The 13,646-nt window shown below is 44.7% G+C and overlaps 1 protein-coding gene across 5 annotated transcripts in view; it reads right to left on the bottom strand.

The window, feature by feature from the left end:
• GRXCR1 (glutaredoxin and cysteine rich domain containing 1) overlaps nucleotides 1–13,646 on the bottom strand; it is a 50,667-nt gene that overhangs the window by 15,967 nt on the left and 21,054 nt on the right. For 2 of the 5 annotated variants that reach the window (XM_045532465.1, XM_045532466.1), the window contains exon 2: nucleotides 12,420–12,662. In XM_045532465.1, the coding sequence (XP_045388421.1) occupies nucleotides 12,420–12,662 (243 nt within the window). Of the gene's footprint in view, nucleotides 1–3,783; nucleotides 4,211–9,540; nucleotides 9,559–9,944; nucleotides 10,070–12,419; nucleotides 12,663–13,646 lie in introns of those variants that run through there. The other 3 variants (XM_045532467.1, XM_045532468.1, XM_045532469.1) reach the window with 3 other exon arrangements.

Here is a 13,646-nt window from a genome sequence, read left to right as displayed (position 1 = left end):
TTGTTCCCTGTCATTTTTGTAACCAAAGCTATTTCTACCCTGCCATAATGTGTATTTTTAATCAGACAGTATTAGCCACAGCAGAGCAAACTGCAAGTCACAAGGACAGATGATTGTAATTTTATTTATGGCAGAGATAGATTTCCGTGGCACTACACATAAAGCAGGATTTACAGATAAAATTAAATTTCCACTTCACTTCCTTAATAATTTTGTTTTCATAATAATAAAATCATTGTGACCCCTAAATTCCATCTTTAAAAACATACTTGAACAAATGGATAATTTTTTTCTTCCTGCTTGTAAAGTAACAACGGTCTGAAAAAATAATATTCATTCTTTATTGATTAAATGCTACCTGTGATGAAGTAGCCTAATGAAGAAATCTGAAAGCTCAAGGATGTTTGTATTTGAGGGATTCTCTGGTAAGACTCATGGTAGCAGATTAAAGCCTTTTGCATGACATCAGTCCTGGGCAAGTACACCAGTGTGTTGAATTAAACATCTTCTAAGACTCAGACTCAAGGAGACCTTGTCTGGAACTGGCTGGGCCCCTTAATTCTTCAAAGATAGTGCTCTGTTTAATCCCTCACAGGCAAACTAATCCATACTTTGTGACATGCTGTTCCTTGCTCTAGAAGGGAAAAGCCATTAAAAATTTAAATGTCATTGCCTAATTTAAAAATTCATTTAGGGGGCAAGGGCAATATACATAACCCAAACATTTGCACCCCCATAATATGCTGAAATTAAAAAAAAATTCATTCAATGACCAAAAGAGTGTCGTATACATCATATTCCTTTCGAGGGCAGCTAATGCATTGGCATTTTAATAAGACGTGTGGCTCTCCTCAAAGCCACCAGTGCAGCCACGAACGTGGAATTGTAGGTACGAGCTCCTTGTGCTGAGGATGTGGTAAAGCAGTGACTCCTAGTGGATGTTATCACATAATTGTGCAAATATCTATTTCCAGGAAAGTCTAAAAGAATGGGGAAAATAATATACACTGCCGTTTTCCCTTTGAACAGAAAAGTAATTTCCACCAAATATGGTTTCAAATGGATCATTTGCACACATGCATGGAAAATACGTACATGGGTAGAAGGCGCAAGATGGCAGGCGAGAGAAACCACCAGCCAGAGCGTCTCTGCAAGAAAGACAGATTTTAGAAGAAAGTGGAAAAAGATAAACAGGCAGACAAACATAGATCTGATGAGGGTCGGAAGCAAGGGTTCCTGGAACCACAGGAGACTCCATGGGAAGAGGTTGTGGAGGAGAACTGGAAGGAGAAAGGCCCGGAGAGGCATGGAGACCAGGGACAAGGGCAGGTGGAGTGGTTTCATTTCCCTCCCTTGCATCTCGGACTGCGGGTGGGCTCCTGAGCAGTTGGAGAGACCTGGAACACCAGCCCAGAGACGGCTGCCACCGGTGAGCAGGGAGCCTCTCTCGGACAGGACACCTCCCGGCCACAGACCCGAGCCCAGCAGCAGGTGCCATGTTGCTTCTCGCTCCCCTGCCCCACCTGCAGCTGCCAAGAGAGACAATGTAGCCACCACCCGGAGGCATCTGCAGGGAACGGGACCTCTCTTTTGGGGACCTACAGCAGACTGAGGGGTACTCAGACCATGAGCTCCCTACCCACCGGCCCTCCCAGGTGCTGCTGGCCTGGTGACTCCAGGAAAACAGGGCAAATCCCGAGGCGGAGGCACCGACCCAGCCTGGGCCCCCGTGGGGGACTTGACACCAGCTCTCCTCTCCCTGGCAGGGTCAGGGCCCAGGGGTCAGGGCCCAGGGGACAGGCCTGCAGACCAGACCCGTAAGCCCAGGTTGTGATCGCATTGCCCGGGGCACAGAAGGGCTATTTGTGAGGACCCTGCTGAGTGTGTGCCGTTGAGGGCAGACCAGCGAGCCTGCGGGGCAGCCCTCCTCCCACGGGAAGGCCCTGAGCCCAGCCCGGTCTGCGATCCTGGGCAGGGACCCTCCTGGCCTGCAGGACAGCTGGGGGATCCACTGGCTTGGGGTCCTGCCTGCGGGCAGAGGCCCTGGAGAAACCGGGTAACAGGGAGGGTGGAGGGAGCGAGGCTGCTCCAGACTGCGGGTCCCAGACAGCCCCACCCCCCACAGACTGTCCTGCTGAGCGGGGACACTCCAGCCCCTCCAGGGCAGCTCTGCCCAGAGGCCAAGAACAGACCTTTGACCCCAGCTAATGACATTTGTGGAGCTTGAGGGCAGCTCCATCCTATTTTTTATTCTAATTTTCTAATATATGAATAGGATGAATTTTGGTATATTTTGAAATATGTGTTTTTGAACCTAGAAAAGGTGACCTTAAAAGATTATTTATTGTGAATAATTTCTCTTTAACCTGACTTCTTCCCTACCTGAAGAGAAAGAGTAAGCTGGACTTGGCAGTCTTCAGAACAGATTACATGTTCATTTTTATTGTACCTCTGCCTAAGAAATAACTGGGATTTGGTGTCATTCTGCATGAATGCTCTCAGTTAGTAACAGAAGGGAATTGATTTATTTCTCATTTTGACTTGTAAAAACCTGAAAATGTAGGTCTTGTCCTATTTTCCCCAGAGACAAAACACAATAGTCAGCTTGGAGCCAGGATTTTCAGCAAGCACCCCTGCTGCCAGGATAACACTCTGCACCATCCCGGCCCCTCCGATCACCTCCTCTCTCTTGAGTCACTCAAGAGAATACGAAAAGAATGAAGTTCAGGATCAGGTTGTTAAGCTCCAAAGCACAGCACACTCCAGAAAAATGTGTGACATCTCTGGACCTCAGTGAGGGACTCTCCTACCCTTGGTGGATTTTAATAGTATGTTTTGGTCTTTGATTTGGTGGGCGCAGTAGAAGGTAGATAGCAAGGAAACTGGTCACAGTCAGCTTTGAGCTAAGCTGCTTTATGGTATAGAAGCTTAATAAAAACTTTTCCCCCAGTCTCTGACATTTTGTAAAGATCTAAATGGATCTTGAATTCCTTTAGGAAAATTCATGGAGGCCTTAGAAGTGTTTTACCCTGCATTTCATCACCTAGATCTTTCCCAGAACTGAATTGAACCACACCTCGTTAGAGAAAATCAAACACCTTCACAAGTCGCAGTACAGCAAGGACTTGTTCTCTCTAGAAATGACTCATGCCAGGAACACCAGTGGCATGGAGTTAGGGGCACATTCCTGTCACTTCCTATTGAAATCTTACTCAATTTCAAGGCACAGGTCGAATGCTACCTCCTCCTGTTTAGAACCTTCCTTCATTGCCCCAGCTGAAGCATATCTCTCTTTCCCCTCTTTCTTCTAAATAAACCTTCTTTTTCCACCATTAACTTGGCACTTAGAACATCTAGCATAGTGTCCAGTGAGGTGGTTTGTGTCCACGCTCATTGCCGCGCGCGCGCGCGCGCGCACACACACACACACACACACACACACACACACACGTCTCAAATTTTGTGCCTCAATGACAGAGACTGTGTTTAAAATCTCTGAGTCTCTAGAACATTGCCCCATACTGTCTATGCAGAGGGTGCTCAGTGTTCATCAACGACTGCTTAGCTTGTTCTTTCTAGGCTTTTCCGGGTAAGGAAATTTAAGATAGCCTGGAGGCTGTACAAAGAGACTTATCTAGACCTGCTGCGGCAGATTGTAGATTATCACCACCCCCCATCCCGTTTTAGCAACATGGCCCAAGTTCCAGAGAAACCCAGATAACGTAACATTGCTCAAAATAACATTAGACATTTGCTTTAGAGTTTCCCGAAGTTATTCAAGCGAACTTTTTTTGTTTATTTTAAATCTTTCAAGGGAAACCATACGTGGAATACAATGAAGTGGAGAGGATAGTTTGGCATTCAGAGGAGAGAGAGCTTGAAATCCCTCCCACTCATAGTACCCAGCAGGTACCCCCCGAGGAAAAGTCGAAGGAACCTCCAGGGCACCGCTCAGATCAATCTGAAAGCCACGAATTCTAATCCAGCCTCCTCGGTGCCTCCGGTGGGCAGCGTGAGTCAGAGGAAGGTGCTGAAAGTCAGAACGGACGGAGGAACGTCGGCCCCCGGAGACCACGAAACGCTGCTGATTTTCTGCCCTAGACGACACCCGAAGAGGAAGCCCACGATGAGCCCCTCACTTCAGCGTTTCGAGGCTTGTTGAGAGACAGATGGTTTGCTTCGTTCTATTCATTCTATTCATTCTTCGAATCTAACCCAGAAAATAAACATCATCAGGACCAAACATATGGTCAGGTCTTCAGCTTAAGTTTTGTTTTTGGAGAGAAAGGCATCTTGGGCTAAGCTCAGCCAAACCGGGGGTCCAAGAAGTGATTAAAAAACAAAACCAAACCCCAGCACAATGGATCATAAACCTACCTGAGCGTAACGAAAGCTGCCACTGGGCTCAGGAGCTATTTGCTTTCTCCAGTCCCCGTGTGCGAGGTTTGCTCGGTTGTAATCACAGATACCATCATGGGGACAAACTAGATGTTTGCAGAAAATAGGTCCTACGGGCCAGAAACTCTCAGAGAAAAGATATGCACTCTCCTTTTATTTTTTTCAAACCGAAATATAAATGAATGGCATAAATACGTGCTTCAAAATTAGACCGCAAATAGTAAAATAGTTACTATATTTGTTTTAAGTTTTTGAATAGTCAATTTAAACTTGCTTCTCCCGATTCTTTTGTTTTCCTAAAAGGAAATGCAGATTTGAAACTTTGTTTATGATCCATATATTTAAATATTTAAACTTAATCGCACTCTAGAGAAAGACGTTTCATAAATGATTTATTTTATTGTACATTTAATATATTTTCTTATGTTGCGAGAGCCCTCTGGTGGCGGAAAGGACACTAAATCTCTATGCTTCTAAGAACAGAAATAGAGTTTATTACCCAAAACCACTAAAATACTTCACAAGATTGGAGCTGTGAACATGAGGAAACGGGGAATAGCAATGGAACTACTTCTTGGGGAAATGAGGAAAGATTCGCAGCAATCTGCTAAGCGGATCACAACAGAAAACCAACGAGCTGCTAACAGCAGTATTAGATAATGGACTGAGATGATGCTGACAAACCAGCTTTGTTGTAGACCCTTTGCTATGGTTTGGGGATTTTCTCTAATAACGCCCTTGGTGTACCGGAGAAAGAAAGGAAAAACAGATGGAGGGGTTTGCACAGGACTAGGAACCAGAAAACTTGGAAGGTCTATAGCTGGGGTCCCCAATCCCCTGGCTGTGGGCAGTCACTGGCCCGCAGCCTGTTAGGGACCGGGCCACATAGCAGGAGGTGAGTGGCGGGTGAGCAAGGGAAGCTCATCTGCATTTACAGCTGCTCCTCAAGGCTGGCATCACTGCCCGAGCTCCGCCTCCTGCCAGATCAGCAGCAGCGTTAGATCCTGCAGTATGGTGAGCTGTATAATTATTTCATTATATAACATAATAATAGAAATAAAGTGCACAATAAATATAATGTCATGCGCTTGAATCATCCCAAAACCACCCCCACCCCCTGTCCATGGAAAAATTGTCTTCCATGAAACCAGTCCCTATTGCCAGAAAGGTTGGGGACCACTGTTCTACTGAATGTTTCCAGAGACTGTTTATTCCCAGAATCCTGAATATAGTAAGATACGGGAGACAAGTGAAAACAAAATTGTGACTATAAGCAAAGAGAAACGGAAAGGGGGGAAGAATGAACAATCCCAGTGATGACAGAGCAAGTTCAACAGGGGGACGAGTGGGAGAGACTGAAGGAGAAGATTGCGGCCAGCGCAGGACACTCCTGAACACACAGCCTCGAGTGTGGAGTGATTGCAGGTGATGAAGTCATTCAGGATGTGAACATGCGGCGAAAGAGAAGAATTGAGGCCATTGTCAATTTATTGGAACTTTGAGTCATCAATTTTAAAGAGTTTAAGCTCTAGCCACATGCACCTGAATTTCATTCTTGGCCATACCAATTGTGATCTGAAGATGCTTAAATAGTTTCTTAGCATCTCTAAGCTTTAATTTTCTTCAGGTACAAAATTTGGGTTTTGAGAGATGGCAATAGTGCCATTCACAGTACTATTTTAAAGAGTAAAAGGGATAATACATGTAAAATGCTTTGCAGAGTGTAACATTAAAATTAGCTTTTATTATCATTGTCATTGCTGTTTGTTGCTGTTAAAAACTATCCTCAGTTATTTAGGAAAAAAAGGACAAAGAAGCAATCACACAAAAAGTATTGCTTAATTTAAATTCTAAAAGCCTTACTTTAGGCTTAAATTTCAAACTTCTCTATCCCTGTGCTATCTGCAGAGCTAACAGGGCTTTAAACAGCAAGGCCTGAAGACTAAATACTTGGCTTGACTATTACCAAAAAGTGTCCAAGACAATAAGTGGTAGATTTGAATGTTCAGGAGACTCTCCTCCTACTAGACTGGTAATGAATTTGCTAATGATCAAAGAAATGACCAAAATGGGACAAAGATAACTTCCAAATAAAAAGAATAAGAAAAATGTAAAATTCATCAGTTTCATAATTAAATGCTGAAAAATCAATATTAGCTATGATAGTACTTGCAATGAAGTGGGTCACGTTACTAGATAAAATGCTCAAAGACAACTAAAAGTAGGATACACTCCGCTAGGAACCATCTCTAAAGTGCTCCTTTTAATGAGAAGTTAGTTTTCCATGGATAGACTTTCAGAAAACTCTGATACTATAAAGAAAATTATATACGCATACTGTGAAACAGTCTATAGCTTTTATCAGTTTTTCAAAGAATATGATTGTAAAATCTAAAAATTACTTCTCACATGCATATGGTAAATATTCCAGGAAGTTTAGAACAGAACAGTTTCAAAAGCTAACAAAAATACTTAACTTTTCATTGATGGTTTATGACACTAGCTATTATTTTATGTAATAGCACATCCTGATATAGAAACACCAAATTGGCCAGGTGAGGTGGCTCACACCTGTACTCCTAACACTCTGGGAGGCAGAGGCAGGAGGATCACTTGAGGTCAGGAGTTGGAGACCAGCCTGAGCAGGAGCAAGACCCTATCTCTACTAAAAATAGAAAAAATTAGCTGGGCAACTAAAAATAGAAAAAATTACTTGGGCGTGGTGGCACGTGCCTGTAGTCCCAGCTACTCGGGAGGCTGAGGCAGGAGGATTACTTGAACCCAGGAGTCTGAGGTTGCTGCGAGCTAGGCTGATACCACGGCACTCCAGCTGGAGTGACAGAGCAAGACTCTGTCTCAAAACAAAAGAAACACCAGATTCACCAAAGACTCTCTGCCACCTGTCCTCCCACCATCTCTGCAGCCCTTCCTAACAAATACTAGGAAGTTGTTGGCTACAAGGAAAGAATTAGCAAGAAACACATACGGCTTGGAAGAGGTTGTTCCAGTCAACCACTACAAAAGGGCTTTACTCACCGAGGCAGCACTAACTGCCTACCCGATATCCACAGTCTCCCTCTTCTAGGCAATACTAAGAAAAGCCTGATTCTTTTTTTAGTATATCAATGTGCCCATCTAGATCACAATTCCCGTTCTACATTGCAACTAAAAATCAACAATAAAATGCAAGTGGAAGTTGAGTTAAATTTCTGAAAAAACTGCCTTAAAAGGAGCTCGCTTAGTTGGGATGCACTCTTCTTTTTTCTCTTCCTATTCCTTTTCTGCCTGGAATACAGACACGATGGCAAGAGTTTCAGCAGCTATCTTGAACCAGTAGGAGACCTTGAGGATGGAAGTAGGAAGACACAGTAGCAACTCTGAAGTATTGAAAGAAAGGAAAAAAAAACTTTTCAACATCGAATTCTATACCCAGCAAAAATATCTTTCAAAAATAAAAGTGAAATAAAGAGTTTTCTAGAAATAAAACAGCTGACTTTATTTGTAGCAAACCAGCACTGTAACAGTAGTGTATGAGAAGTTCTTCAGATAAAAGGAAAATGATGTCAGATGGGTATAAAGATCTGACTTTATTTATGTTTATTTCTGACACCAAGAAGAAAAAGAGCACAAGAAATTAAAATTTCAGAGGCTGTAATACTTCCAAACTCATTCCAAAAGGTCATCATTAACCTTCATACCCAAACCAGACAAAGATATTACTAGAACAGTAAACATATTGACAGAAAGATCAATGGTTGCCTGGAAGCTGAGACTGCAGGAAAGGACTGACTTCTGAATGGCATAAGGAATCTTTTGGAAGTTATGGAATGTGTTGGTACATTTATGAGTGTACACATCTTTCAAAACTCATTGAATTATATCCTTCAAATGAGTACCATTATACCTCAATAAAGTTGATTAAAGGAACAAAAACATGAAGACAGCATATCTGATAGATACTGTGCTTTGGCTTACTCAGTACCCAGTCCAGTCTCCTAGACTGTCTTATATAAAGAGACCAGAAAACTAAAAAGTATATTTCCCAGATTCCCTCACAGTTAAGTTTGTGGCTTCTTTAGGAAGCACACATCAAGTACACTCACTGTGGACTTTACTTAGGAACAGAATTAAGTAGAAAGAAAGGCAGAAAACAAATGATCTTTTTTGCTGATGTGAATCATGGCAAAGGCAGGGAGTTTCTAGAGCTGCTTCTTGATTATAGCAGAACCTTCCTTGGGGGCCCATTTCTGATGGTAAGTTTTATGAGAAGTCCTTAGAAATGTGTTTAGAGTCTATATTTCTAGTCTGTAAACTAGCCATGCTCAGTGATAATTACCTTTATTCTTATGTGGAATAATACAGTACTTTAAATAGATGTAGAATTATCAAACACTTCAGTATCAGCGAGTTTGAGAGATCTGTCTTGGCCAACAGCCCTTCTATTCTGTTACCCGAGACCTCACTTAGGTTCATTCTATCTTTACAGCTCCAATCCAATGTGGGTTTAGTGGATGTCCACTGTAGGGGGTTCTTTTTTTTTTTTTTTTTTTTTGAGACAGAGTCTCGCTCTGTTGCCCGGGCTAGAGTGAGTGCCGTGGCATCAGCCTGGCTCACAGCAACCTCAGACTCCTGGGCTTAAGCGATCCTCCTGCCTCAGCCTCCTGAGTAGCTGGGACTACAGGCATGAGCCACCATGCCCGGCTAATTTTTTGTATATATATTTTTAGTTGGCCAGATAATTTCTTTCTATCTTTAGTAGAGACGGGGTCTCACTCTTGCTCAGGCTGGTCTCGAACTCCTGACCTTGAGCAATCCACCCGCTTCGGCCTCCCAGAGCTAGGATTACAGGCGTGAGCCACCGCGCCTGGCTGTAGGGGGTTCTGATTGGTCCAGACGAGTCACTACTTCTAACTTATTTTCTACTGGAATTTCTAACATAATCTATGTCCCAACTATTTGAACACAAAATTTTTTGTAAACAAAACAAAAAAAAGATTTCTGATGCCAAAATAGTGGGAGAGTCCTAAGTCAGTTCCAAGCTGAATTCGCTCTCCAGCCCCACCAATGGAGCAGCCAAGGGCATAAAGTCGCGATTTGTCGTCTAAAGTAATTCCTTTTCCTTGACGGCTTCATCGCCTCCATCTTTAGTTTTTAGTTTGGCTGGGGAAGAGAGTCATCAGGGAAAAATGCTTAGTGTCCTTGTAATTCTTCCATTCTCAGCCACTAAACTCTATTATCTTCACTTCCATGAGGATAACTGAGTTCCTCCAGCACCACCCACCCTGGCTTGGTGATGTAGCACAGTGAAGGGGCTACCAAATGTTCTCCAGTTCCCTATCCCATGTCATCGTCTTTCCCGGTCTGCCTCCATACGCCTCTTTCTGTCTCTGTCTGCCTCCCTCTGGCTGTTTCTATCTGCTTCTCCCTTCTCTCTCCCTTCTTCCTTAAAAAAAATTATATCATGCAGATGATTCACACATCTTGATGTTTATCGCTCATCTACATTTAAACTCAATCAAATGGTTTCATGCCACTGTTTCAAATACCCGGATGTGAAGGAGATTACCAACATCAGCTTCTCTTCCTCCCTGAAAGTACGTTTCACCACGTGGGAAACCCAGCAGAGGGCATCCTTCCATCTCAGATGCGTGGACAGCGCAGGCGGAAGTTTCTACAATTCAAGCAGGGAGTTCTGTTTACAGTCGTGCATTAGAATTTAAGTGAAAGGGCTTTTGTAGCAGGAGGGGATGTTGTTCTGGAGTGATTGCCATTTTGAATTACAGGTTTAGAAGTAATTTTCCTTTTATAAGAGCAAAAGAGGGGGAAAAGTCTGTTTCTGGACTCTCTCCAGGTTTGGAGCCTTAGCTTCAAATGACAGAAGCAGCAAGGTGGCACCTGTGTCACGCGTCCTCCCCTCGGCTACCTGGTGTGTAAACAAAGTGATCCCGGAAAGAAAGCAGTTTAGAAAGAAATACGCTCCTACCTCGTGTGTCTGTCTCACTCTCCCTCTGAGACCCCTCAAACTGGGAGACAAATAGCAGGACCCGTACTGTGGCCGGTTAGATTATCTCAGGAGTAGCAAGATAAGCAGTTTGGCTCACGGATAGGAACATAAGAGGTCAAGAGCAGAGTATCAGGTGGAGCCAGCTGGTCCCTGTATAAGCAGGCAGTCACCCACGAATTTTAGTTGTGCACTTTCACAGAAATTGAAGTTCCACAATGAGAAATGTCTTACAACATCAGAATTTTTCCCGAGTTAAAAATGGCAAATGTCCACAACCCTGACAAGGTATGTGCTCCCTGGTGTGGTTGAGTTTTCCAGATCCTGTCTTTACGGAAGTACGTCTTAGGGAGAGAGGGTGAGAACGCCAGGAGGCAACATAGCACAATTCATACATCTGTTCAGCATGTTTTGTTGAGCATCTAATTTGTGCCAAGTCCCGTTCCAGGTGCTCAGCCTACACCAGCAAACAGTCAAAGATCCCTTTCCTTGAGGCAGTGTGCCAAGGAGCAAGGGTCTGGAGAGCTGGACAGACCCAACTTTAAGCTCTGGCCCTGCCACTTAGCTCTAACACTAGGTGTAAAGGAATTAACGTCCTCTTTGGCAAAACAGCGGTAACCATTAGTATTTATTGAAAACTTGCTTTGTTCCAGGTATAGGAACTAAGCACTTATATATATATATTGTCTCATGACATCCTCCCAATGGATAAGTTCTATCATCATTCCCATTTTACTAATGGGAAAACCGAGGCCCGTTGGGAGTATCAGAGCAGGGATTTGAAACGAGGCTGTCTGACTCCAGCGCTTAACCCGTGTCCCGTGCCAGAGCCGATTTCTAAGGCCACCCTAAGGATTGGTGAGACGGCAGAGGTGAAGCTGAGAGTGCAGTACTGTTGTTATCATTACTATTATTATTTTGTCACTGTTATCACTGCCATTGTTGAGACTTTCCTGGGACCTAAGCATATATGTTGAAATATAACGAAGAGAAGATCAATACTTCAAATCTAAACCCTCCAGCTTCACAACGCGGCCTGTGCCCAGCTCTGCCTCACGGTAAGATCACAGAACGTCACCGCTACTGAATCGCGGCTTCTCCGCATTTACCTTTCCGTGAGATGACAGGCTGTGAAAACACGGATTGATTCTCGGAAACCAAACGAAAGCATCTCGTGCCCTGGATGTTTCTAACTTTTTCTGAAAGCTGAAGGTTAAGACCAGATGCTAAGCAAAACCAAGATCCAAGTGCCCGTCTGCGGCTTGACAGTGTCTTTGTTCTGTGACAAGTGATCAGGCAGCTGCTGCCCCGGGCTCTCCTCTCTGCCCTGTCCAAAGCCCTCCAGGGCCCCCTGCTCGGGCTCCTCCCCGCGCGTGTCCGCAGACCCCGGGCTCAGCCGCACTAACAGCATCATTCAAAGAGAAGTGAAGGAGGCGCGTTCTGCCGCCGCGCCGGGAGTTCTCTGCTCACCGTCAGCCTCAGTTTACCTCTCACGCTGCCCCATCCCCCACACCAGAAATCGCTTTAAACAACAAGCAGATAAAATCCTGGCTCCAGGCCCCATTTCTCATCAATTTCATTTCAAAACTGTCACCTTAGGTTCATTAGGTAGGAGGCGGAGCGTTTGATGATGGGGTGTAAGACAATGCACAAACGTCTATCTTGTAAATATTCCATGTTTCTCGCTTGCACTAAAAAAAGTAAGTTTTTATCACACGTGTGAACCTTCACAATGCAAAACTCAACGGAATATCTTAAAACTCTATTCCTGTTCACGAAGGCAGTTTCACGCTGATTTTATCTCACCGTCCTTCTGTGGGGGTGGACATTGAGCCCCGCGGGTGCAGCACTTGGGCGGAGATAGAAATCGGGGCTTGGATCCCTCTGGTTTGGGCTCCGAACAACAGCAGATGTCCCGGTAAGTAGATTGCAGGTTGCCTTGTCGCACGGGCCCGTGGGTCTCCCCCCCACCCCCCAGTGGCTGGGGCTCCCGAGCGGGGTCCCCCCGCAGGGCACTTACCCCGAGGTAGTGGCCATCGATGAACACGACGGGGAGGGAAGGGGCCTCGCGCGCCCGGCGACAGCGCTCGTCCAGCTCCTTGCCGTACTCGCCGTTCAGGGCTATGTTTTTCTCTTCGAATTTTACCCGGTGGTTCTGGAAGATCTTCCTGACCAGTTCGCACCTTTCAAAGGTCGTGCGGACCACACGGAGGCAGGTGGTGTAAATCACCACGCGGTCAAATTCCAGGTCTGCGCACGGCGGCTGAAGGGAAAACACTGCAGCTGTGAGTGCGTTCGCTTTTGCGTTCCTACTTTCTATCACCTTGAGACAAGGAACAAGTCTCAGCCAGCGGCTCATGCATTAAAGGCACACGGTGAAAGTCGAATGAGCACGTTATTTGTCAATTTGGAGACGTGTCTTTTTAAGTTAGAACATCTGTAATTGGGACAGGGATAAAAACTGATATAATTTGAGTGACGTTATTTAATTTTTTTCCCTTTCTCAGTAGCACTTCGGGCAATGGCATATCTTAAAATTGGTGATGTCTCACAGGGGGAGGCCACGGGGTAAAATAATGAACCTGGATTATTTTTCTTACGTTTTACAGACATTGTTCAACTGCTACATCTGTCTCTTAAAGTAAAACAGGCCACAGAATAGTCAAGGTTAGCGTTTAACTACCTGAAAATTCTTCTACCTATCAATGCACCACATTGTATAGGCTTTAGAGCAAGAAGTTTCTGGGAATGACAAGACCTGTATTTGGGATTGTTCTGAGGTTTAAGCATCACAACGTCTGTGCAAGTGCCCTGCTGACTGGCCGGGCTCCCGCATGCAGACAGAAGGCCACTGGGAATGAAAAATCGAATGGCCCAGGACCGGTGCACAGAAGCCCAGGCCAACGTGGGCAGCGAGTCAAAGCCGCCACAGAAAGAAAACAAGAATCAGAGACACCGGAGCAAATGCAAGCGACACTCACAAACAAGACGAAGACTGCCCCACGGGAGAATCTTTTTCTGCATTTTCTGCTAAATCAGGAATCAGTGACTGTTCTCCTGGGAAACCCTGCTGAGTACTGGTAAAGGGCACTGAAGAGCCAGGCCAGGCGTGTCCTGACCTCAGCAGGTAAGCTCCTCTTCTTTCTGATGGGCCAATATCTATGCGGGTCCATTGCTCATGTTTTAATTGGCTCAACTGTTTCTTTTTCCTATTACGTGAACTCTATATATTTTAGATATCAACCCA

Source organism: Lemur catta, chromosome 19 (assembly GCF_020740605.2).
Source record: "Lemur catta isolate mLemCat1 chromosome 19, mLemCat1.pri, whole genome shotgun sequence".
Taxonomy (NCBI): Eukaryota; Metazoa; Chordata; class Mammalia; order Primates; family Lemuridae; genus Lemur; species Lemur catta.
Note: the sequence above shows the minus strand (reverse complement) of the source record. Positions and strands in the feature narration are given on the sequence as shown.